The 25,034-nt window shown below is 37.5% G+C and overlaps 1 protein-coding gene across 1 annotated transcript in view; it reads right to left on the bottom strand.

The window, feature by feature from the left end:
• LOC126419578 (transformation/transcription domain-associated protein) overlaps positions 1 to 25,034 on the bottom strand; it is a 435,226-nt gene that overhangs the window by 224,383 nt on the left and 185,809 nt on the right. The window contains exons 27-28 of the mRNA XM_050086768.1: positions 18,313 to 18,496; positions 12,398 to 12,630 (exon numbers count right to left, since the gene is read on the bottom strand). Of these exons, the coding sequence (XP_049942725.1) occupies positions 12,398 to 12,630; positions 18,313 to 18,496 (417 nt within the window). The remainder of the gene's footprint in view (positions 1 to 12,397; positions 12,631 to 18,312; positions 18,497 to 25,034) is intronic.

The raw sequence follows: 25,034 nt of genomic DNA, 5'->3' as shown, positions 1-25,034 counted from the left end.
AGTCTTCCCCTCTCCTTCCCTCTTTCCTGATGAGGCAACAGTTTGTTGCGAAAGCTTGAATTTTGTGTGTGTGTTTGTGTATCTATCGACCTGCCAGCGCTTTTGTTCGGTAAGTCACCTCATCTTTGTTTTTATATATAATTTTTCCCACGTGGAATGTTTCCTTCCATTATATTAATAAAATAACCTGCTTGATATGCAATCATGAACATCATAAGTCAACATAAAATTATTACAAAGCTTTGGTATAATTACAAATAAGTAGGTACATGAAAATATAAACTAAAAAGATAGTGCTAAAAGTTGTTGATTCTTACAAACACAGTATCTGAAATGAAAGTTCTTGGAACAACTTCTTGTCCCTTCCAAATTGTGTCAGAAGTCTGCCAAGGAGACAGTTTGGTACCATTACAGTTTGGTACCATTATTATTCAACTGTATGTGGAAAAAGGTAATGGAAAATAGAAGAAGAAAAACAAAATGTTACTAACTATGAGGGCTGTGCAGAAAGTAACAGATGTTTTGGTCTATTGTGGCGGTGGGCAGGGCTACAGCAACCATCTTGGTGCCACAATTTTCCTATACTTAAAATTCATCCAGCGGTGTTAGCACGTGGTCTGTGTCTCTCCTTCTTTGCTTTCTGTGACATGTTAAAATTTGCATTGCAACAGAAAATGGCACAACTTGTGAGATGTGTTCTGTGAATAGGTTCCGTTGCCAAAAAATTGCAAACCAAATGAAATTTATTATGACTTTTGTGATGTGTATGGAAGAGGAATAGCGAGTCGTGGAAAACTTCACACAAAAATTTTGTTTTTCACGACATACATCCACACATGGCCAAAAGTACCCAAGAGTTCTTACAGGGTTTTGGATGGGAGGTGTTTGATCATCCACCATACAACCTTCCCAGCACTGAAGACATGGCTCGCTACGCAATGCTTTGATACTGATGCTGAACTGCATGTCAGTATTAACCAGTAGTTGCAATTATAGGGAGCAGATTTCTATAGAGATGTTACTGAAAAACTTGTGCCACCGCACAATACATGCCTAAATTTGAATGGCGGTTATGTAGAAAAATAGCTTAAGAGCGTATCTTTAAAATGTATACAATAAAATTTGGTTTTCCCGCATTGTTAATTTTTTATTTCAGAAAGTCTGTTACTTTCTGGATAGCCCTCATACATGAAGCTGGGTACATTGGAAGAAGCAATAAATTGTTTGATCTTTGCAAATGATCTTGTAATAATAGATGGAACTTTTAAAAATGCAAAGAATAGGCTAGAACGTTTGAAAGAGACTGCAGAAAAAGCAGGTCTACAAATATTGTCTGAAAAGGCAGAATACATGACTCATGAAAGCAACTCACCGTGAATTTTGAAAGTCAAGTACGGCAACACCAAGAAAACAGACAATTTTCAATGTCTGGGCGAAAATATAAACATAAAAAGTGAAAAAGAAGCATTTAAATCACAAATTAAAAAATGAAAGGAGCGAACATGAAAGTGAGACAGTGGTACAAAACAAAAATGTTCTTATAAAGATGTTAAATTAAGGCATTACAATGCAGTTGTAAAACAAGAAGTGCTGTATGAGTTGAACACACTGCGGGATGCGAAAGGGCATTACAAGATTTGGAACAGAAAGGCAGAGGAATCTTGCAACAAATATTAGGTTCAGTCAAGAACAAGGATGGAAACCACTTTTTGTGACCAAATAAGGAAATATACTCATATTCTGCCCTCAAACAACAGACTGGATTAGGAAAAGAAGTGTTATACTCAATGGACATTCAGAGAGAATGGAGGAAGAAATATTAACAAAAATGATCCAGGTATTCTTCCAAAACAGGAAAACAGACAGAGAAAATGGATGGGAGGTAAGACAAAATGGACTTAGAAGAAGTGCTGGTTAAACTGCACACCTTAAGAGAGACACATTCTGACTAGAAACAATAAATTACTGGAAGTAAGAAATTCTCAGGTTTTCAAGGAAGATAAAACAAATAGCAAAACAACTTGCATAAGATGACAGGAAAAGAGCTCATTCCGAGAAAAGAAAGGAGTTCTGAATGAATTAAGGAAAAGAGAAATAAATAGTTATCTTAAAGTGGTCATCTGTTCACACAAAACAAAATTTAAAAAATAAAAAATTATGTAGGATTATCGAGACAAGAAAGTTGGAAGAGCTCAAATTGAGACTGAAGAAACAACAGCTAATGTTTAAACCAACACCACAAGTGAAGCGACAGGAGAATGCACGTTACATCTTGCAGGCCTCAATAGCTGAACACTCGAAACCTATTACTGAAGGTGATTTCATGTGTGTTTATTATTGTTTTTCCATAAAATGTCAAGGCTTTTAAGCAGTCTCTTTCTATCAATTCACAGTCACAGAAAGAATTACTGATTTGGCTGGCAAATTTAAGTATTCAGATCAAAGCAAAATCAGTTTCTGCAAAAAGTAGTGTGGAACGTACTTAATCCCTTGGCACAATAAAAAAGGAAACATTTACAAGCGATACACCAGAGGACACTGTGCTCGCATCGCTAGAGTATGATCCACTGCCATTGGCTACAGTAGGAAAAGGGCACACACTCCCAGATGTTAAATTCTGTTGCCTTCTTGGGTTTAATTCACCATGTTCATCAATTTTAGCTTTTTCTGGGTGAGGTCAAAGGAAAGAGCTCTCAAAAATGCATGTTTTGGCGTATAATTTGTGGCCATAGCATTTCGGAAAGGCTCAATTACCCTATACCCAAAAATAAATTTCAGTTTTTTGATGAGTTTTTACTTGCTGTTATTTCTTATTGTTATTTGTTATTTTTTAAGAGCCGATGGAATTAATTCTTTAGGAATCCTCTTTAGGAGAATACAAGAGGACTTGGGCAGGATTTGTGATTGGTGTAAAGAATGGCAGCTAGCTCTAAATATAGATAAATATAAATTAAAGCAGATGAATATGAAAAAGAATCTTGTAATGTTTGAATACTCCATTAGTAGTGTAGCGCTTGACACGGTCACGTCGATTAAATATTTGGGCGTAACATTGCAGAGTGATATGAAGTGGGACAAGCATGTAATGGCAGTTGTCGGGAAGGTGGATAGTCATCTTCGGTTCATTGGTAGAATTTTGGGAAGATGTGGTTCATCTGTAAAGGAGACCGCTTATAAAACACTAATACGACCTATTCTTGAGTACTGCTCGAGCTTTTGGGATCCCTATCCGGTCGGATTGAGGGAGGACATAGAAGCAATTCAGAGGCGAGCTGCTAGATTTGTTACTGGTAGGTTTGATCATCACGCAAGTGTTACGGAAATGCTTCAGGAACTCGGGTGGGAGTCTCTAGAGGAAAGGAGGCGTTCTTTTTGTGAATCACTACTGAGGAAATTTAGAGAACCAGCATTTGAGGCTGACTGCAGTACAATTTTACTGCCGCCAACTTACATTTCGCGGAAAACCCACAAAGATAAGACGAGAGGTTAGGGCTCGAACAGAGGCATATAGGCAGTCATTTTTCCCTCTTTCTGTTTGGGAGTGGAACAGGGAGAGAAGATGATAGTTGTGGTACGAGGTACCCTCCGCCATGCACCGTATGGTGGATTGCGGAGTATGTATGTAGATGTAGATTGTCACAATTTATTGTATAGTATTGTACTGCACACTTAATTTCCTTCACTTCTACAAATTTTATACAATGTATTCGAGAGGATTGTGATTTCTTATCATATATGCCAAGTACATGTGTTTTTGCTCACATTTTGGAGGATTTAACATTTTCCTCCATTCTGCATTTTCCTCATATTGCATTTTTTGGAGTCTGGACTGCACAAAAACGTAAAATAGGGATTTCACTGTAGTTTCATTTGATTAAAACACCAATGTCTAGGTTTCAGGCAGGATTCCCCACTCCTTTTTTCATTCAGTGCTCAGGTGCTATTCCAATGTAGTTGGTGAGCCTCTTCAATGCTGTTTGGGTTTAGGGGAAATACCAGTGGGCTGAGGTGTCAATGAGTGTTTGGATTGAGGAGGGAGGCATGCTAAGATAGTGTCTGCAGTTGCGCAAACCCCATGTGCCAGGGTGGCATGGTGGTCAGCACATCTGCCTCATCAACAAGAGACCCAGATCCTGATTCCTCGGTACAAATTCTCATTCGTCACTTCAGTCTGCACATAAACACATCATTCCAGTTCATCACATTATATTGAGGTACACTGGCTATCCTACAGCACCATTCTTGAACAACTCTGAGACTTAAAAGCGGAAAAATACCTGTCCTTAACAAGTAAAAATCAAGATGTAAGTCTTTTTCTTGAGAAAATTTGGTAGCAAGATTTATCCTCCATGGCTGATACAACAAAACACTTACTTTACTTGTATCTCAAACTTCAAGGAAAAGATCAAATCATCACAAACATGTGCAAGTAAGTTAAAGCACTCAAATGTAAGCTAGTTTTATGGGAAAAGCAGTTGGAAAATGAAGATTTAACACCCTTCCCCACCTGCAACTCGAAAAAAATCTTGTTCAGGTGAAAGAACATCACATGAAAAAGATGCAGTAAAAATCTTCAGAAATGAGTTTGAACCAAGAGTTGTAGATCATAAAATATTTAAAAGCAAGTTTTAATTTGTTGTCTCTCATTTATAGAATCAGAACCTAATCAAACTGAGATCCAGAGTGATTCAGATTTGAAGACAAAATTTAATGCAGTTTGTGTATCTGAATTTTATAAATACAGTATAATCTAATTAGCACAAACTCGCATAAGACGAAATTGTGGTTAATGCGAAAAAAAATATTGGTCCCGCCAGGAATACATTAGTTCTTATGGTATGTTTTATTGGTTAACACGAATTTCGGTTAAGGCAAATTACGAACTCTGTTATGTTCTTAGCGTAATTAAATTTCACTGTAACAAAAACTTCTGACCTTAGAGTATTCTAAAGCGTAATCCCCCCCCCCTCCGAAATGAATGTAGGAAATGTAGCTACAAAGCTAATTATACTTATTGTTGACTCGTTTTTAACGTATTGTAGTCGGTAGCCGCGATTATCACCTCAACAATCAGCATATGCTGTACGTTGTAAGACATTCAATAATGTGTGCAGCAGCATTTAGGAATGTACTCAGTGCCAGATTTGACAGGTGTTCTGTTAGTCGTAGCCATATAGAGTTGGAATACTGAATAAAAACTACAGTTACAACTGGTACCCTAGCACGCGAAAATGGCAAAGAGGAAACAGACAGCTCTAAATGTACAGTTAAAGCTTAAGATTCTAGACGAAGTGGACTGTGGTACCAAGAAAACAGCAATTGCAGAGCAGTTTGGAATACCTAAATCTACTTTATCTACGATTATTAAGAACCGAGAAAAAATCATAAATGCTGCGGCATCAGGTTCTGGAAACAAATCTAAATGACTTCATACCGCCAAGTATGAAGACATTGAGTCGTTACTGCTAGAATGGTTCAATCATATGGGTGCACCTAACATACCTTTAATTGGCCCTGTGATTCAGTCAAAAGCAGATGATATTGCTTAAGATATGGGCATCGAAGGCTTCCGTTGTTCTGCTGGTTGGTTGTATCGGTTTCAAAAGACATTCAATTTCACCTGTACAAATTTGTGGTGAAGCAAATTAAGTTGATGAAGAAAGTGTGAACAGCTGGTTGAATGAATTCAACGGAGTGAGGGAAAAGTATGCCTTGTGTGATGTGTTTAATATGGATGAAACTGGATTTTTCTACGATCTTTTACCAAATCACACCCTGGGGGTAAAAGGTGATAAGTGTCACGGTGGAGCACGAAGCAAACAACGTGTGACTGCTGTACTGTGCTGTAATGCTGACGGCAGTGAGAAGTTTTGTCCCTGGGCTATCGGTAAATCCGAGAAACCACATTGTTTTAAAACCATAAATATGGACACTTTACCTTGCATCTACTCTCAACACAAGAAAGCTTGGGTCAATCGCACATCGTTTTGCAAGTGGCTTCTTCGTTTCAACAGTCTAATGGTTGCTCAAAATAGATATGTTTTTCTTACATTGGACAGATGTACTGCCCATAACATTCACGATCTGAACCTATCCAACATAAAGGTTCAGTTTTTCCCACCCAACACCACAAGCCGCCTTTGGACCAAGGCATAATCTCTCTCATACAGAGAGCTTATCGTAAGCGACTTGTAAGAGCTGCAATTTGTGCTGCTGAAAACAAGAGCGCAACCCCAAACTGCAATCTGCTTGACGCAATAAAAGCCATCGCAGCAGCCTTGAACTCAGTATCGCCACATCATATAGGGAAGTGCTTTAACAGAGCTTGGAGACATAGCAACACTGAAGATGTCCACGAGTTAGAAGATGCCACTTCACCTGATGAATGGACAGTTCTGCAGGACGTTGCGAACCCTGGGATTAGTTTCGAAGAATTCATTAGTGTAGACAACGATGTTGCCGTATGTGTGTATGTGGAATCAGATGTGCCAAAAGCTGTGAACGAGGTGCAAGAAGGGTCATCAGAAGAAAGAGAAGAGGGAAAGAATACAGATACCATTCCACCTACCCGTCAGGAGATGTTTACAGCCTTGGACTGTCTAGCACGGTTCGCTTCAACATTCGACGTCACTGCTGGGTTTACGGACACTATCATTACAACTGGTTGTGAAATTACAAAATATTATCGTTCCCATGAATGTCAGCAAACCATGACCGAATTTTTTCCAAGAAAGTAATGTACATAATTTGTGAGTACTTGGATTTACAAGCACTTTATAGTGTCATAAGTCTACAATAACGTGATTGATAGTGTAGTGTATTACACATTAGTGTACTGTTGCTTATTAAAATCTGGTTTTTTCACTTAACACGAATTTTTATAACACGAACTCCTGATTTTTCGGTCTCTTTGGATTCGTGTTAACGAAGTTTTACTGTACTTGAAACTTCCTGGCAGACCAAAACTGTGCGCCGGACCGAGACTCAAACTCGGGAGCCCCGCATTTCTTTTACTGTATTCACCTGTCGGGTATGAAAATACTCAAAAATTTGTGTACGAAATTATTTCCAGGTTGGGAAGTACTTATTGATGTAAACAGCAATTTTCAATTATGAAAGGAGATATATCTCCTAACTGATTCAAAATTTCAGACATTCAATTTGGGACAAGTTTCAAAAATAATTACTACAAATAAGTTTTCTCCCGAAACAGTGAAGGCTGTAGCAGAAAAGAGATGCCAAGTTTCAGGAAGAAAACACAAAATTATCATTCTTCTTGTGCTTTGTACTACATTTCTTCTAAATAAATGAATGTTTCTTTGGAAACTGAAATCGAAACCCTTCATAATTTAAGTATTTGGTATAATGGAAGCAGCCTCATTACAGATATACTGAAAATGGCCTCAAGATGCATTTACTTAATGGTGAAGTTTGTTGTCAGCAATCAATCAACTGTTGTTTTCAACATTCATAAATAGAATTCTAGAAGAAGGAGAAATTTATATTACCCGTGTGTGTGTGTGTGTGTGTGTGTGTGTGTGTGTGTGTGTGTATGTGTATTCCACATCATCTTCAAAATCTCTGAACCAATTTCAAACACATTTGGTACACACACCGTTTACTGTCAGGCAAGAATCACTGTGGAGTTAGGAACCACCTACCTATCATAGTTCGCGAATGTGACTTCATCAACAATGAGATGCACGAGAAACTGTTGCATCATGAACGACATTTAAATTTGTAACTTCTGTGTTACTAACTCTATTTGTAATAAATTTTGCTGACAGTATAGGTGTACACATAGGCTGCTAAATGTACCTATACTATTATATCATGGTATTACACATAGTTAAGGAGATATGACATCACGAACACAGAGATGGGTGAAAAATGCTGTGTCAAGCATGAAGTTTTAATACATTTATTCTTTGCTGTTACGATAGTCCTAGAGCCGAATCACTTCAAAAGGAATCCCCGAAACCTGGCAGCGCTTTTGAAAACTTCTGTGAGGCACAAACAGCTGTAGGTGAAAACAATAGCCATCTATAGAGATACGAAGAGGCACTGCCATGAAGAAATTTACAAAGTCACTTTGTAGACACACGAATCAGCAGCTCCCAAAACGCAAAAACTGTCCAGGATCTTTGTATGACTGTTTCATTGCTTCACATGTGTTTTCAAAATGAAATATTTTTGAGACTGCAGAACAAAATCAGTTATTTTTACTTTTCTTTTCTAACAGAAAACTGGAACATGAATACCCATCAATGCTGGGATTGTCAGATAGTATGCTGATAAACTGCTTGAAATAACCACACACCAAACATAGAGGAGGGTAATGGAACCAGTTTACAAGTGGTTCACAGCAAACAGACTCACTCTTAACCTTCCAAAAACTTGCATCTTGTAACTCTAAATAAATTAAAATGACTTGGAGGTACCAAAAGTAGCAATCAGTGTACACACACTATATGAAACTCCATGTGTGAAATTCCTTACCATCTGAGGTCATCAGTCCCCTAGATTTAGAATTACTTAAACCTAAGTAACCTAAGGACATCACACACATCCATGCCCAAGGCAGAATTCGAACCTGCGATCGTAGCAGCAGCGCGGTTCTGGACTGAAGCGCCTGGAGCCGCTCAGCCAGAGTGCCCAGCCCACAGAAGAGGCACCGAGTGGCAGACAACCACATTGAATGAACACTGATAGATATTAACGCCTTAATGTAAAATCGTAGTTATCTAACTTTCAGTATTTTGACAGAAACTTAAAATCCTGAGCATATTCGGACAACTTAAGAAAAGAAATTCAAAACATAAAAGTTTGTATCTGTTTAAGCACTGACAAGTGTTTTGACCCTAGAGAACATCTAGTAGTACATTTGTAGCCTGGATGTCATATTTTGGTTGTCACTGTGTGCAGCTTTGCATATTCAACAAAAACACACGGACTTTCACACTGTCTCCTGTATCGTTGGTTAGTCAATGCTTTCAAATAAAAATAAAAAGGATAGCTATAGTGATCCTGAGTTTGACATTAAATTTAGCAGCTCAGAAAATAAAGAAGAATGTGATGAAACTTCATTAGAGACTGAAAGTGACAACAGTTTGTCAGTTGAGTGACAAGTGCTTGCCAGTGGTAAAAGATAAATATATACACTGTCCTCCAGCCAGCTCCTCCAAGATATATGTTCACAGGAAACTGTTGTGAAATACATGGTTAGACTTCATAGCTACACAGAAACTAAAAAAGGAATACAAGTTGCAGTCTGTTTTAGTCAAAATCCAGTGCACAAGTGTACTAGGGATTTTATTACTAGCGATCTTCAAAGTCTTGTAGCTAGCGATCTTCAAAGTCTTGTAGCTCATTATTTTAAGCTTTAAAAACTGTCTTCATACATTTGTGTGTAATGCCATTCATTACACAATGTTTTACACAAACAAAAAATATTATTTTTTGGAACATAATATATGAGAAAAATTTCATTAAGTTAAGGGGTAAAAACACCCCAGCCAAGTTCACTGCTCACCTCAAGGGCAGTCACTGTAGAGTCTTAGTGACAGCACACAACTCTGGCCATGTATGCCCATTTCAGCTCCATCCAACAAAAGACTTAATTTGATAGCTAAATACCATCTAGCTGTTGTTATTCAGTGTGCTTGTTTGCCACTAAACACCTCCTACGTAGACAGTAGCGGTATATTCCTACCATATTACTGTTATTCCTAGTCATAAAGACAGACGACAAACAAAAAGGTGGCAGTAGCTTGTGGATAAGTTAACCAAAAAGATCAGTTGTGCTTGCAATGCCCTTAGAATCTGCCACACTGTGCTGATCCACCAACAGGATTACTGGTGTATTTCACTTTTAGCTGGTTAGTTATTTGCACATTTCGTGCATTGTGATTGCAATCTCTCTTTATGATGTGAAACAAGTCATTTTTACAATTAAAGTACACTTTTTTAGTGAAAAGTCCTGATAGAACAAAATAATCTCAAGTGAAGACAACAAGTCACCAAACAGTTCAGGCATTAAGCCTTCAACAGGCACATAAACAAGATATGAAATTTTGCTAGCATTCAGATGAATCTTTTTTTTTTAGCCAGCTAAAACACACACACACACACACACACACACACACACACACACACACACACACACACTAAAATTATTGGGGGAAAAACCTGTGGTTTTCACAAATAAAGGCATTTTCTTCAGATGTTTTATTTTTGTCTTCCGCAACAAAGAAGATACCTGTTAATATGGCACGATTTGTTCCTGATGCAACCTGTATTAAAGTATTAAAATGCTCACCATGGGTTTATCAGATAGGCATAAATTTAATCAAACTTAGTGCGTGCATCACTTCCCTGATGTTATTTGAACTTTGTACATTTTTCATACACCAATGGAAGGTGTGTCTATTACAAGTCTAAATCTATGAGAGCATCATATGACCATTAGGTACAAGACTAAGAGGAATAATATTGAAACACTGATGAGCCACTACTGTGTAAACAAAACAGGATTACTATCATTAAAAGCCTCTAAAAGCTTATTGCAGTCACATTTATCATTCCTGACCATCAAAAAGTTCCAAACACTTGAACACGTCACTGCGCATGCAACCACAGTTACACAATGAACTGAAGCTGTGGCTGCGTGATCAGTCCACACTCTGAAGTCTATGTATCATTATGAGCTGCACTGTGGGAACGTCTTTGCAAAGTTTATTAAAGAAAGCACCAGATTCTATGACTTGTCCAAGCTGAAACCTCTTTTAATTTAGTTCTTTGCCAAACAAATTTTAAAGGCTTCTGCTTCACTGTTCCCATGTGGTGTCCCTATTCACAAAGATTTCCATTTTAGAATCCTGATCTCTTATTGGCAAAAGTTTTGTTAAAAAGAGGTTTCAGTTTTGTTCAAACACGTTGTGACGACACACTTTTTATCTGGTAAGAAATTTTTGGAACAGACTGACAATGTCACCATAGACAGTTTCTTGTTGCTCTTGGTGGCCGATTTTTTTATGGAGGATTTAGAAGGAAAAGCACTGGAATACTATAGTTTGAAGCCCACAGTATTTTATTGGTACTGTGGCCCCATGGTGAAGACAAATTACAAGAATTTTTAAACGATCTGAATTCCATCAACAAGCAAATCCAGTTTAGAATGGAAATTGAAAAGAAAGGATGCCTATGACATTTTGGTTCAGCACAATGATGATAGTACTTTGTGGTATGCAGTATTTTGGAAGGTGACATATACAGATTCTAATTAATGAAAAGGCTTTTCCAGTTGCTCTGTATAACTTTCTTATTATTTATTACACAATATATATGTGTAAACAAAAGTTGCAGAACGAGATTTTCACTCTGCAGCAGTGTGTGCACTGATATGAAATTTCTTGGCTCATTAAAACTGTGTGCTGGACCAAGACTCAGACACAGGATCTTTGCCTTTCGCACACAAGTGCTCTACTAACACTTGCCCGTGAAAGACAAAGGTCCCGAGTTCAAGTCTCAGTCCGACACACAGTTTTAACTGCTAGAAAGTTTCAAACAGTAGCAGATCACATGGAGAAACTAATAACATATGGATTTATAATTATGTGCAAATCATTCCCAAACAATGACCATTCTCAGAACTTTGGTTCACACAGCATGCATCATTGCTGAGGAGAGCAGTCTACAGGATGAGCTTCTAGTCTAGGGATTTTCTTCTGAAGCTAATGGGTACTCTCCACAGCACACACATAAGGCACTACAAATGAAGCCAAAGGTGGGCATAAGGAATGCAGAAGAAGACTACAAAGATTTAAATTCCTGCCATATGAGGGAAGTGTATTGTCAAAAATAGGTTGGGTCCTCCACAGGCACAAAGCAAAAGTGATTTTTCGAACTCCACTGAAGACAGCAGCACTCTTGGATTATAGATGATTTGATTCCCTATAAACCAGGGGTTTACAAGATTCCCTGCGAGTTTGGCCTTTCATGGATTGGATAGATAACTCTTACAATCCATGAAAGACGCACCAAGTACCACATGTACACCCAAGTTTTACAGGCCCAATAAATTGGCTGTAGTTGATCACTGCATCGTTGGTGGTCACACTATGGTGTGCGAAAATAACACAATTGTAGCATCATTGTAATCTTTTTGGGACTTGGTGGTGAAAGCAGAAGCTACAATTCATCTGGCAAAGAACTTAATTAACAAGGACAGCAAGTTTGGCTTATACAAATCATGGAATCAGGCAGTTTCTTTAACAGACTTCTGAAGACATTGCCACAGTACAGCTCCCAATGTTACATCAACCCCCCAATATGGATTTACCATGTAGCCTCAGATTCAACCATACTAGTAAGCAGTAATAGTATACATAATACTAACCTTCAGGTAACATTCTTTCAAGAACATATCAATTGTTTCCTGTGGGTATCTTAACAGAAACTTCATAAGAGGCTCACGAAATGGCGAACTTGCTTCAATATTTAAAGTTTTTTCTGTATGTAAAGTCAATCGACAGAGAGGTTCGATGTACTTTGAAATAACTGAAGGGACCTGGTGAAAAATATTAATTATTGTTGTTATCTTTTGCTCATGTTCTGTAGTCTTTGTTACACCTGAAACAAAAAAGATACAACATTTACTTCGAATGACAAATCTTACATCATATCACTCAACAGAATTTTAAAAAACAGACTAAGTGGACAAAAGTAAAGTTCAAAGCAATAAAAGGGAAAATATCACCATCTATCCAATAGTCTACTACTTAACTGACAACATGACATTTGGTAATAAAAGTGCTGTTACAAATCCGTGAAGTTTTCAACACTATTACTGAACCATGAGAACAGCTTGAAATTTATGCCACAAAAGCACCTTTTTATTTCAGACACTGATTTATAATTAACTGTGCTCATCACCCCCCACTCAACTTGCCCCTTCCACTCTGTTTTCTAGCTATTCCTGGCTCAGGTGTGGCACTGTAAAATGAATATTTTTGGATTCTGTCCTTAATACTAAAGATATGTTCCAGTTTCTCAGTATATTATAAGTATCTGTCACATTTAATATCCCATATGTCACTATAACCACATATTTACTGATGGTATATTTTTAAGCAGCCCATTACATGTTGATTAAAATCTTCCAACTACTGTCTTAGAATCGAAATACTGTGCACAAAATGTAATCATGTTCACCTTGCTGGGGACATGAAAACATCCCAACAAGCTGTCAGACATCTGGAAAAGTAGAAATGATACCCTTCTTAAGTAATAAAGTTCTTTTCTACTGTCACTCTCCAGCTTATGGATCACATAGACTTTGAAATAAAATGGGTGGTGGTTGTTTGCTTTGAACTCTCTCTCTCTCTCTCTCCCCCCCCCCCCCCCCCCCCCCCCCCACAGCTCTCTGTGTGTGTTTTATTTCTTCTTTGCTCCCCCAATTCACTTTATACACACTTTAAAATATTGTGGAACGTAAGCACTTGCACTACTTTTTTTTGTATTTCATGTTTTTTGTTCTTTACAATTTCCCTTCACATTGTTATAATTTGACAAGTATTTTTACACAATAGAGAAAAAAATAGAAATCGCTCATGAAATCTGTCATTTTATTACAGAAGATGTAGATTTTAACTATTACATATTCATCTCCAGTGATAAACATTACAAAACGGGAGAATCGGAAACAAATGTCAGATAATTAACACTAAGTCACAAGTGCAAAGATAAACACCACACAGTTACATACCATACAACAACAAGTGATATAAGTATAAAGTGTCACAAAGTAAACAACAATGGTTGTAGAACATGCAGGAGTCTAATATGAACTGAAGCCATTGCTTACATGGTTGAACAGGAAGAAAATGCTATATTTATGATGTGTTGTGCCCTTTATTGAGGCACCAGTGAATAATTAAAAAGTGGAGGTATACAATTTCTATTTTTTTTAAATGCACTGAACAATAAAACCACAAGTAGTGATCAAACCATAGAAAACAAATCACATGTGTGAAGCCACAGCTGCAGCATGCTCAGTAATAATAAGTACAGCACAGTGTGTAATGTATTTTTGCATCAAAAACTAATGAAAGAAGATCCATTTACAATTCCATACTACAGTGAAAATTACAATATTAAAAACAATGTACCAAATTAATTAAAATATGAAGGAATGAAAATAGTACAATAAAATATGGTGCCTTCTCTGGTCATAAACTAAAATCATACAGATCGTAAAAATGCATTAGCCCCTACTCTGGGTTTACAATACAAACATGTGGAATACAAGAGCATTACAACATTGAAAGATATGAAGCTAGCCTGATGCACATAAAAATGAACAAGTAAGTAAAATGAAGGAATGTCTCTGGGTTATGGGAAACAAAATATGTTCAAACAAAGTGGGATTCAGTGAGATGCTCTTAATGGTCTTATGTAAGTCATAAAACAAGCTAAGGAATAGGATAGCCACACTTTGTGTAATTTATTTATTTTTACATTATTTTGCAAAAGTAAATAAAGTATGAAATTAGTACAGTAAGTTAAATAAGCAACTATAAAAGGTATAATGTACCAGCTTGAAAAACAGATCTTGGTACAGATCTTGTTGTAGGCTATAAATTGACAACGTGACACTTTTAATTAATGTTAAATGTGCTGCATATTGAGATACAGTAGTCCTTAAGAAGATGAAAACAGTAACAAAGTAAACAATAAAACCTTACTCAAATTTTACCTGTTAATCAGCCAAATAAGTATGCGACTCGGGTACGGAATTATTGAATCGAGTTTAGTTACCCTCATCTATTTACAAGATGTTCCTCGAAAGTTGCTACAAGTGGGTACTTTTCACGACAATCTGCAGACTGACTAATTGGACGTCAGAGGATCTCTTATTTCAAAAAATCTCAACCTCCTCCAAAAGGTCCATCAACCATCCCTTCTCTGCATGATGCACCAACTTAACATGTGACAAGCAAGATGGAATTGCATGTCCACTCTGGATCATGTGGGTAGTAGAATTTGATTTTTCTACTGCATTCCTCTGTTCTAGCACTACATGTTCACTGTGCCGAATTGTGTAAAGTCTATCCATTGTAACGGTACTGTATCTGAATATGCAGTACATTTAACATTAATTGAAGTTGTCATACTGTAAATTTATAGCCCACAACAAGATCTGTCCCACTTCTTCATGCATTACCGGTGTTTCTGTTATTACCACAATATGAGACATATTGGAAGTATATATACCGTGTCTCTGTGCTGGTTGGCTTTTCAAGCCAGTACATCATACTTTTTATGTATGCTTTTTAACCTGCTATATTACTTTCATATCTTATTTGCTTCTGAGTATGTAATGTCAAAAAAATTACATGAAGTGTGACTATCCTATTCCTCAGATGGTCTCAAGACTTATTTTATCCCAGTGAAGGTGCAGGTTTGAATACCCCCGGCAACACTTAATCCAAGTTTTTTTGAGCATATTTTACTTCCCGTAATTGACACATTCCTTTATTTTATTTGTTTGTTCAGTTTTATGAGCCACTGGCTAGCTTCATACTTTTCGACATTGTAATGCTGTCGTATTCCATGTGTTTATACTGTAAACAAATAGATGGTGTTAATATATTTTCATGATCTGTATGATTTTAGTTTATGACCAGAGAGGGCACACCATAATTTATAGCATTAATTTTAATTCCTTTACGTTTTAATTAGTTTGGTACATTATTTTTGACTTTGTACTTTTCGCTGTTGTATGGAATTGTGAGTGGATCTTCTTACATTAGTTTGTAACACAAAAATACTTCACATATTGTCCTGCACATACTGTTACTGAGCCTGCTATAGTTATGGCGCCACATGTGATTTGTTTTCTATGGTTTAATCAAAGAAATCTGAAAATTCAGCATTTTGAAAAACACACAGACAACACGTAAATATAAAATTCTTCCCTTGAAGTTTGATTTTTTTCCTTTTTCATTACTCACACTTTAGGAAAATAGAGAGAGAGAGAGAGAGAGAGAGAGAGAGAGAGAGAGAGAGAGAGAGAGAGAGAGAGAAGAAAATTTATTATTTCTGTAACACAATGCTATAGTGGTAGTTCTCAGTCAAATTAACACACATAACAGGCCTATGTACAAATGTACATCTTTGAAAAAAATTTAAAAGTTATATAACTTCACTATTAGTTAATTGCTCATCGGTGTCTCAAAAGAGGGCAACACACATCTCTGATGTCACATTTTCTTTCTGCAGGTCAGCAACAGCTTCAATTTATGTTACACTCCTGTGTATTCTATATCAACCAATTTCACTTACTACGTGATACTTTGGACTAATGTCACAAGTTGGTACATGGTATGTAACTGTGTAGTGCTTATGCCTCTACTTGTTGTGAGGTAACGGACGAGTTGTGGCGCCCTGAAAAGTTGGTGGCGACCGCTCGGGCCGGTCAGCAAGCCTTGGCTCGTTAGCAACCGCGTGTTGTCACACAATGGCCGGACCATGTGGCCCATCGGCCGTGCGGCTGGGAATTCCACGGTGACGCTGTGTCGATGAAGGAGACATGCAGGGAGTGTCAAAGATGGCGGACTTTGTGAAACCTTAATGGCAGACATTTCACAGTTTGTATAGAAATTAATAGTAGTCAGATGAATCATGATACCTTAAAAAGAAACACGTACATTACCGTTATTTGCACGACGATTCTGATGGTGTAATCAGATTTTCAATATCTTTATTAGTTTACAGCTTAGTAACCGACTGTAAATTATACAAGTAACACCCACCAACGAATTTCCAAAATCTAAACAGTGCATCCGATTTTGTCGATCGGTGTGTCTTTAGAAAGCTATTAGTGTAAACCTAAATTGGTATAAATTACAGGCATCTTATTTGAATAGTACATGAGTTATTGGAGGTCAAAGTGGGTGATTACTATCGATCGCATCAGGCCACAAGTACTCCACAGTTACACGAAAAAACGGTAGCAGCCCATGCTTATAAATATATTTATTGGTCTATGTCTTTGTTTATATCTGATATTTACTATTCATGAAGAAATTGGTTAAATATTTATTGTGTTTTAGAAAGCACAGACACATTGTTTATGTATTTAATAATCTGTGTTAGAGCATGTTTATGGTCCAGCCTTAGGAATATTTATTTAATTTCAAGTTATTTAAATGTAAATCCAGTATACCGAATGTGTTTCAAAATGTTTGTGAGTGCGCGCTGGCTTGGAGACATGACAGGAGCACTATCGCCAATCTCAGAGCTCGTTACTAAGGGACGCGACTACTGAAGTGAATGGAGGGCGAGTTCTGAACAGTGCGACGCAACGGACTGTCACAGAGGACATGGGAGAGTTCTGAACAGTGTGGCACAGGACACGGGAGGTGCTGGTTGGAGAGGGTCCTGGACAGTACGACACGACAGACGCACAGTCGCGAGAAAGTATTGGAGAGTGGAGCAGTTTGGGTGTGGTAGCGGGAGATAGAAACATTTTGTAGTACTGACTTGTGCACTTGTGAGATTTGTGTGTCTTCTGCAGTGAAGACGTAGTATGCGTTTAAAAGTGAATATCTCGAGAGCTACATTGTTGTTCATAACTAATTATATGAAGTAGGAATATATTGTTTCCCTGTTATTCAACTCATATTTAACTGTTGGACCATTGACACCAGTAGGTGTTTTGCAGTAATAACCGGCATTCTAAAAGGTACTTTTGCTATCATACTCATCATTTAAAGTCATTAAGATAGTACCTGCAGATTTTATTTAATTGCAATCTTTCATTTATAAATTACTATGTTGCATTAAAAATTTGCAATTGCCAAGAGATAGGAACCTTTGACCATCCAATTCATGTGTATATTCATATTGTATACTGTAGACGCAGCAGTATTTGGCTTGTAATGTGGCAACAACATATCCCAGCCCCTAGACTACGAAACCAGCCAAAACTTTTAATATTTCCACTCTGAGTCAGAGGCTAGGTAGTTGAGGGCCACTCACCACATTTTTTTCTATTTGAAAGTCTGCATTGTGACTCTGTGTTAGCTATCTTACATTATTCCTGATTTGTCATTTTTAGCACTGGAGTTGCAATGTAATAGTTAAAATGTAGATCCATTTAAAAATATTAAGGATTTCACGATTGATTGCTGATCTTTTCTCCATCGTTTATATTCAACGATCCGTGCAAACAATGGGGTCACATGGATGCCAATCTAATTGAACTATTTTTAAGCAAAGACTTCTTGTAATATTTAACATTATATTTACCCTTTTGTGCAGTAATGATGAGGTCCAGCAATTTTTTTATATGTTGAAGCATTTGGTCGCAAAATTTTGTATCCACACATGCAGGAAATAACTGTATTAAGTACGAAAGTCTCTTGGTCGCATTAAGGTTCAAAATGCGATAGTCTCCCAAAGCATCCAGTACTGGTTTTACAACATTTTGTACCTATAAACATAAGAACAAAAGTAAAATGGTCTACCATTAAACATGTCAGCCATCCTGTAACTATTGCATAAAATTAAAATAATTGTTAAACTTTTAGGGGAAGATAAATGTATATATATTCTTCCATTTTTACACATTCTGTGCCATGTCGTTTTCTAATAACCTGTGCGTTCAAGTAAAATATTTCTTACAAAACCTCTAAGGATGACCTGAATGGTGAACCTCAATAATGCATGGAAATTGGAATCAACATAGTAAACTTCAGAGTTTCTGGTGAGAAAAATGGCACAAAATTGGTACCACTGAATGAAACACTCAGAACAGAATACATTTTTGCCTGAAGATTTTTTTTTTTTTTTTTAGTATGCTGCAATGCTTTGATAATAGTGTCAAAAAGTCCTTCTGTAATTGTTGCCAGTATACAATAATAAATGTGCAAAATGCTTATGTTTTATTCTATACATAATCATGCCCTACTTTTGTCAATTTGGGAGACTCCTAACTATTTCTATAGGTAATTTTGTCCAGCAATCTCTCTCAATATAATTTTTGACTTCCTCTCTCACTGTACCCCACAGTTGATACACTGGTGTCAAGATGAAGAATTCAGATGGGACATGTGGTAAAACAAGCACCAACGTCATGGCCCTTTTGTTGCGAAACAGGCTTTGTTACAGGATACTGAGAGTTACCGGTATACATCCTCTGTCTCTGACCGTTCATCCCATCTACATCTACACGATTACTCTGCAATTCACATTTAAGTGCTTGGCAGAGGGTTCATCGAACCACAATCATACTATCTCCCTACCATTCCACTCCCGAACAGCGCGCGGGAAAAATGAACACCTAAACCTTTCTGTTCGAACTCTGATTTCTTTTATTTTATTTTGATGATCATTCCTACCTATGTAGGTTGGGCTCAACAAAATATTTTCGCATTCGGAAGAGAAAGTTGGTGACTGAAATTTCGTAAATAGATCTCGCCGCGACAAAAAATGTCTTTGCTTTAATGACTTCCATCCCAACTCGCGTATCATATCGGCCACAAAACGAGCTGCCCTTTTTTGCACCCTTTTGATGTCCTCTGTTAATCCCACCTGGTGAGGATCCCACACCGCGCAGCAATATTCTGACAGAGGACGAACGAGTGTAGTGTAAGCTGTCTCTTTAGTGGACTTGTTGCATCTTCTAAGTGTCCTGCCAATGAAACGCAACCTTTGGTTCGCCTTCCTCACAATATTATCTATGTGGTCTTTCCAACTGAAGTTGTTCGTAATTTTTACACCCACGTACTTAGTTGAATTGACAGCCTTGAGAATTGTACTATTTATCGAGTAATCAAATTCCAACAGATTTCTTTTGGAACTCAATGCGGATCACCTCACACTTTTCGTTATTTAGCGTCAACTGGCACCTGCCACACCATACAGCAATCTTTTCTAAATCACTTTGCAACTGATACTGGTCTTCGGATGACCTTACTAGACGGTAAATTACAGCATCATCTGCGAACAACCTAAGAGAACTGCTCAGATTGTCACCCACGTCATTCATATAGATCAGGAACAGCAGAGGTCCCAGGACGCTTCCCTGGGGAACACCTGATATCACTTCAGTTTTACTCGATGATTAGCCGTCTATTAGTAAGAACAGCGACGTTCCTGACAGGAAATCATGAATCCAGTCGCACAACTGAGACGATACCCCATAGGCCAGCAGCTTGATTAGAAGTCGCTTGTGAGGAACGGTGTCAAAAGCTTTCCGGAAATCTAGAAATACGGAATCAACTTGAGATCCCCTGTCGATACCAGCCATTACTTCGAGCGAATAAAGAGCTAGCTGAGTTGCACAAGAACGATGTTTTCTGAAACCATGCTGATTACGTATCAATAGATCCCAGCTGATAACTTGGTGGCTGTCATCAGTAGAGCTACTTAAAATTAGAAAAATGAACTTAGAAAATTCAGCATTATTAAAAATACACACACAACATACGAATACAAAATTCTTCTCTTGAAATTTGACTTTTTTTCCTTTTTCACTATTCACAGTTTTTCTTTTTCATTTTTTATATTAAAAAAATGGGAAGAAATTGATTACTTCTGTTAACGCAACACTACAGTGCTAGTTCTCATTCAAATTAACACACATTATAGGGCTACATACAAATGTTTGTACCGAGTGCCATCACGTAAGTTCTTTGAGCAGTGTCTGGCTTCTTACAACTAAATTGCATGTTGAGAAGTACTTCTCCACACCCACACTACTGACAGGTGTCCAAATAGCAAATAAAGCAGCTCTCCCAAATTCAACATATTTAAGGTTTTCACAGAGTAGAAGTTGCACTGTCATCAAGCTTCTTATCATGTCTCAAACATTTATCTGAAATAGACAGTTGACAAAGAAAGGAAAGGGATGGGTGAGTGGGAATTCGGGACTTCCAGCAGCAAAATGCATTGTGGTAATACAATGGCGAAAGTTGAAATTTTATGCCAGACCGGGACTCAAACTCAAATTTACCACTTTTCACGAGTGGTTGCCTTAACCACTTCAACCATCCAGGACAGACCCAAATTTCCAACTTCTCGCACTCTGCAATGCAGCATCCCTACTTAATGTCCTTCTCGCACTCTGCAATGCAGCATCCCTACTTAATGTCCGACAGAACAGACACCACAGTACACACACATTTCTGTAACAATGTGACAGTTCCTTGACATCCGTTTCAGTGAGGAAGCACTAATATCGCCCGAACTCCTTCGGGAATCAATAGTTTGTGAGTATGTGGTTAATGGACAAGGGACGCTGCACTGCAGCGTTCAATAAGTTGGTAATATGAGCCAGGCAAGGACTGTGTCCAGATGGCGAAAGTGACTACAGCAACCATTCATGAGAAGTGGGAATCCAGGTTTGAGCCCCAGTCCGGCACAAATTTCCAACATTCGCCACTGCATTAGCACAATTCCCTGTGGAGGAGGAAGTCACGAACTCCCACCCATCCCTTTCCTTTCTTCCTCCTTTCTCTATTTCGTATAAATGTGCCACCAGCCACATCATCGCAAGTGGTGTCTGGTCTGTCAGGCATATCTGACAGAACAGACACCACTCAAATATATACATGCCTCAAACAATTAACTAGGTGTCAATGTAATGACAAATATGCTTCAAAAACACTGTCGCATGGAATGCTTTCAAACTTTGGAATATTTTTTGCCTTGTTAAAGACACTAGAATTGGCTCAATAAGGCTTTGCACCACAAACTACAGAGTTGAAGAGCTTGCCAATGTTTTTGTAAAAATGTTAGCTGTGTCTGTTGTGTGTTTACATTACTTTTATAAACTTTTCATAGCAGCAGATTTAAGACAATTTTTGCAGCTGGTTTCTCTGTCTCATTTTGTAGTGAGTCAAAGCAATTAATTGTGCCTGTTAAAAACAACCTTCAGAATTTATCTTCAACAGTAATTTGACAATTACAAGTTCCATCCATAACAAATATGCAAGTAACTATTTGTGCCTTCTATCATTGTAATTGTACTGAAAATGGTAGCACATGAATCAATTACAAATCTGCATTGTAAGAAGACTAAATCTGATGCAGCTTCATTTTTTTAAAATGATCAAGAATGAGCTCAATGGTAGAATTTTTGTATTCCAATTATCTGAAAAATTCGATGGTAGGTGTGTGTTTAAATATTGCATAGCATAGAGCCAAGAATTCCACCTCATGATTACAGGGACAGGAAAATGTTTTTTTGGCAGGTGAGGAAATTTCTATTGAAGGAACTGAAGGTTCATTTAGCAAGAGTTCAGAAATGCTGTTTTCGGCTTCTTAACAACAAAATTTAGCTCTTTTAGTTCTCTGATGAAAAATCACCTATTAAGTTTATTTTGTTATTTGAAATGTGTTAAATGGTCTCCAATCAACTTTTTAAGTGTGTAGAAGAAAGATCCCATGTGCGCAGCAGAGACTGCACCCTAAACCCAGAAAATTTTCACATTTAATACTGGGGTCTTTTAGGGTGTCTATGACTTGGGCACAAGTGCTTCCTTTAGCAGTATCTAAAACGTTACAGGAAGGCACATATACGGGGTGTTTAAAAGTCTCTCTGCAGTGCCCTATGATTGTTAGCCACACGTGCTGTATGACTGTTCGCCTGCCTGGGTTACTTCCCTTCAAGTGGACTCTCCCAACATTACACTGTTTCGTTTATCACAGCCAGTGTCAGTAGTATCAGAGGTGTGTGTCATTACGTGTTGACGTGAACGTTTAAGTTTAGTTCCTTTGTTTCATTTTTGTCACTGTGAAAATGCTATCCATTGAAGAATGTGTGTTTTTAGTCGAACAAGTGTTCAAAGCTAGCGGTAAATACACAGTTTCAATTCGTTGCATATTTAATTCAGTTTTCCCAGAGACAACACTCCCACATTGCGATACTGCACGAGATTTGATTAACAAATTTCGAAGAACGGGTTCAGTGACAGATGCACCGAGAAATGGTCATCCCAGCGTTTTGTCTGAGGATAAACTACTCGATATTTCCAATAAAATGTCTATGAGTCCGAACAAGTCAGTAAGAAAACTCGCCCACGAAATCGATGTTAGTGTCGGAACGCTCCACACAGCTGTAAGGAAAAAATTAGAACTTTTCCCATACGAAGTGACAGTCGTGCAAGAACTGAAAAACACTGATCATGGCAAGAGAATGCACTATTGCCAACGGTTCAAAAATTTCGTTCAACAAAATGGAAGGGATATTCTTAATGAAACATTTTTCACAGATGAGGTGTGGTTTCATTTATCCGGGTACATGAACTCGCAAAATTCTTGTATGTGGAGTACTGCAAATTCATTGTGTATTCATGAGGAACCACTTCATTCTGTGCAAACAGGAGTTTGGATTGCAATTTCTAGACGTCGGATTGTGGGTCTCATATTTTTCAACGAAACAATTAACGCACAATGATACTGCAGTGATATTCTGTACCCATTCATAGGAGAACTTGTGTTAAGTGAAATACTCAACGGTTATTTTCAACAAGATGGTGCAACCGCACATACAGCTTGCGTTTCAATGTCACTGCTTGCTGATGTTTTTGGTGATCGCATAATTTGACAGGGACTTTGGCCTCCATGATCGCCTGACCTACCATCACCTGACTTTTTCTTCTGGGGTGCAGCGAAAGCAACTGTCTATAAAATCTGTCCAAAATTCATCAATGAATTGAAAACTGCAATATCCACTTTCATTGCTTCTGTCACAGAAGAAATGTTACAGCTTGTGTTTGAAACATGATTAGACTAATTGAATTGTGTATTCAACAACAGGGGGGACACTTTCAACATTTAATTTGAAAATTTATAAGTACAAGAGAATATTCAATAAATTAATAACTTGTATTTCACTGTGTTTCATTTCGGTATATTCACTGCAGCATATGGCACGCACAGCTAACAATCGTACGGCACTGCAGTGAGACTTTTTGAACATCCCGTACTTCCTGTTATGATGTTGCAGTCACTGCCCTAAAGAAAACTGTAAATATGCATTTTCCATTTATGTCACAAGTTGCATTAGCAATAATTACATAGGAACACCCTTCACAGAATCTTTGATTTCTTCTTTCATTTCGTCAGCATTGACTGATATATTCTCGAGGAAGTATGTATAGTCTCATCAAAGTATAAACAAACGGGGTATACAACTAGCACTGGGTACATATGTATTTAAAATGACCTAATTTCAACATTATCTAGTTTTGTGAATGCATTGTTGCCTTTAAACTCATTTTACATACACTGTGGTGCACAGATTCCTTCTGGATTTTCATTTTTTAAGCATTGTCTAGCGTGTCACCAACAGCAGCTTGCCTTTTAGAAGAAGTTCCTGCAGCCACTGTAGACACTTTTCTTTGCCTTATGGCGAACACTTTTAATGTGTTTTTTCTAAATTGTCCTTCTCCCAGTAGAGTTTCACATTATAAAAGCTACACATAAAAGAATTTTTGTCATGAACATAAACACCTTCTTATTTTGAATGGGCACGGCACTGCTACTGCAAAACAATTTTATTCCTACTCAATTTTTAATGCACTACAATCACTCCACAATATTCACAAATTAAAACAACATTACACTGTAACAGTTAACCAACCACTTAAGTCCAGTGACACCGTACCTGTATGGCAAAAATATTTACACACACACACACACACACACACACACACACACACACACACAAAAAGGTAGCGTTACTCATATTTTAGGAAATCATCTTCAATAATTATGAAAAATGATGAATAAAGAAAACAGCAGACAACAGAAAAAAAAAACAGCCATTCCAAAATTCAAGTGACTGGCGTACATACATTTGCCACATTCCTAATGAATATATATGTAAACATACATAGATTTGTAGTTAAGCTGGGTAGTCTGTGTAAGAAGTCGTACAGCAAGTGAAGAATGACTTTACTGATCACAAAAAAACTGGTTGATCAGGTCAAATTTACATGCACAACTAGTCATTGCTCTTGTCC

Source organism: Schistocerca serialis, chromosome 1 (genome assembly GCF_023864345.2).
Source record: "Schistocerca serialis cubense isolate TAMUIC-IGC-003099 chromosome 1, iqSchSeri2.2, whole genome shotgun sequence".
Taxonomy (NCBI): Eukaryota; Metazoa; Arthropoda; class Insecta; order Orthoptera; family Acrididae; genus Schistocerca; species Schistocerca serialis.
This window is presented reverse-complemented; position numbering and strand designations above follow the sequence as displayed.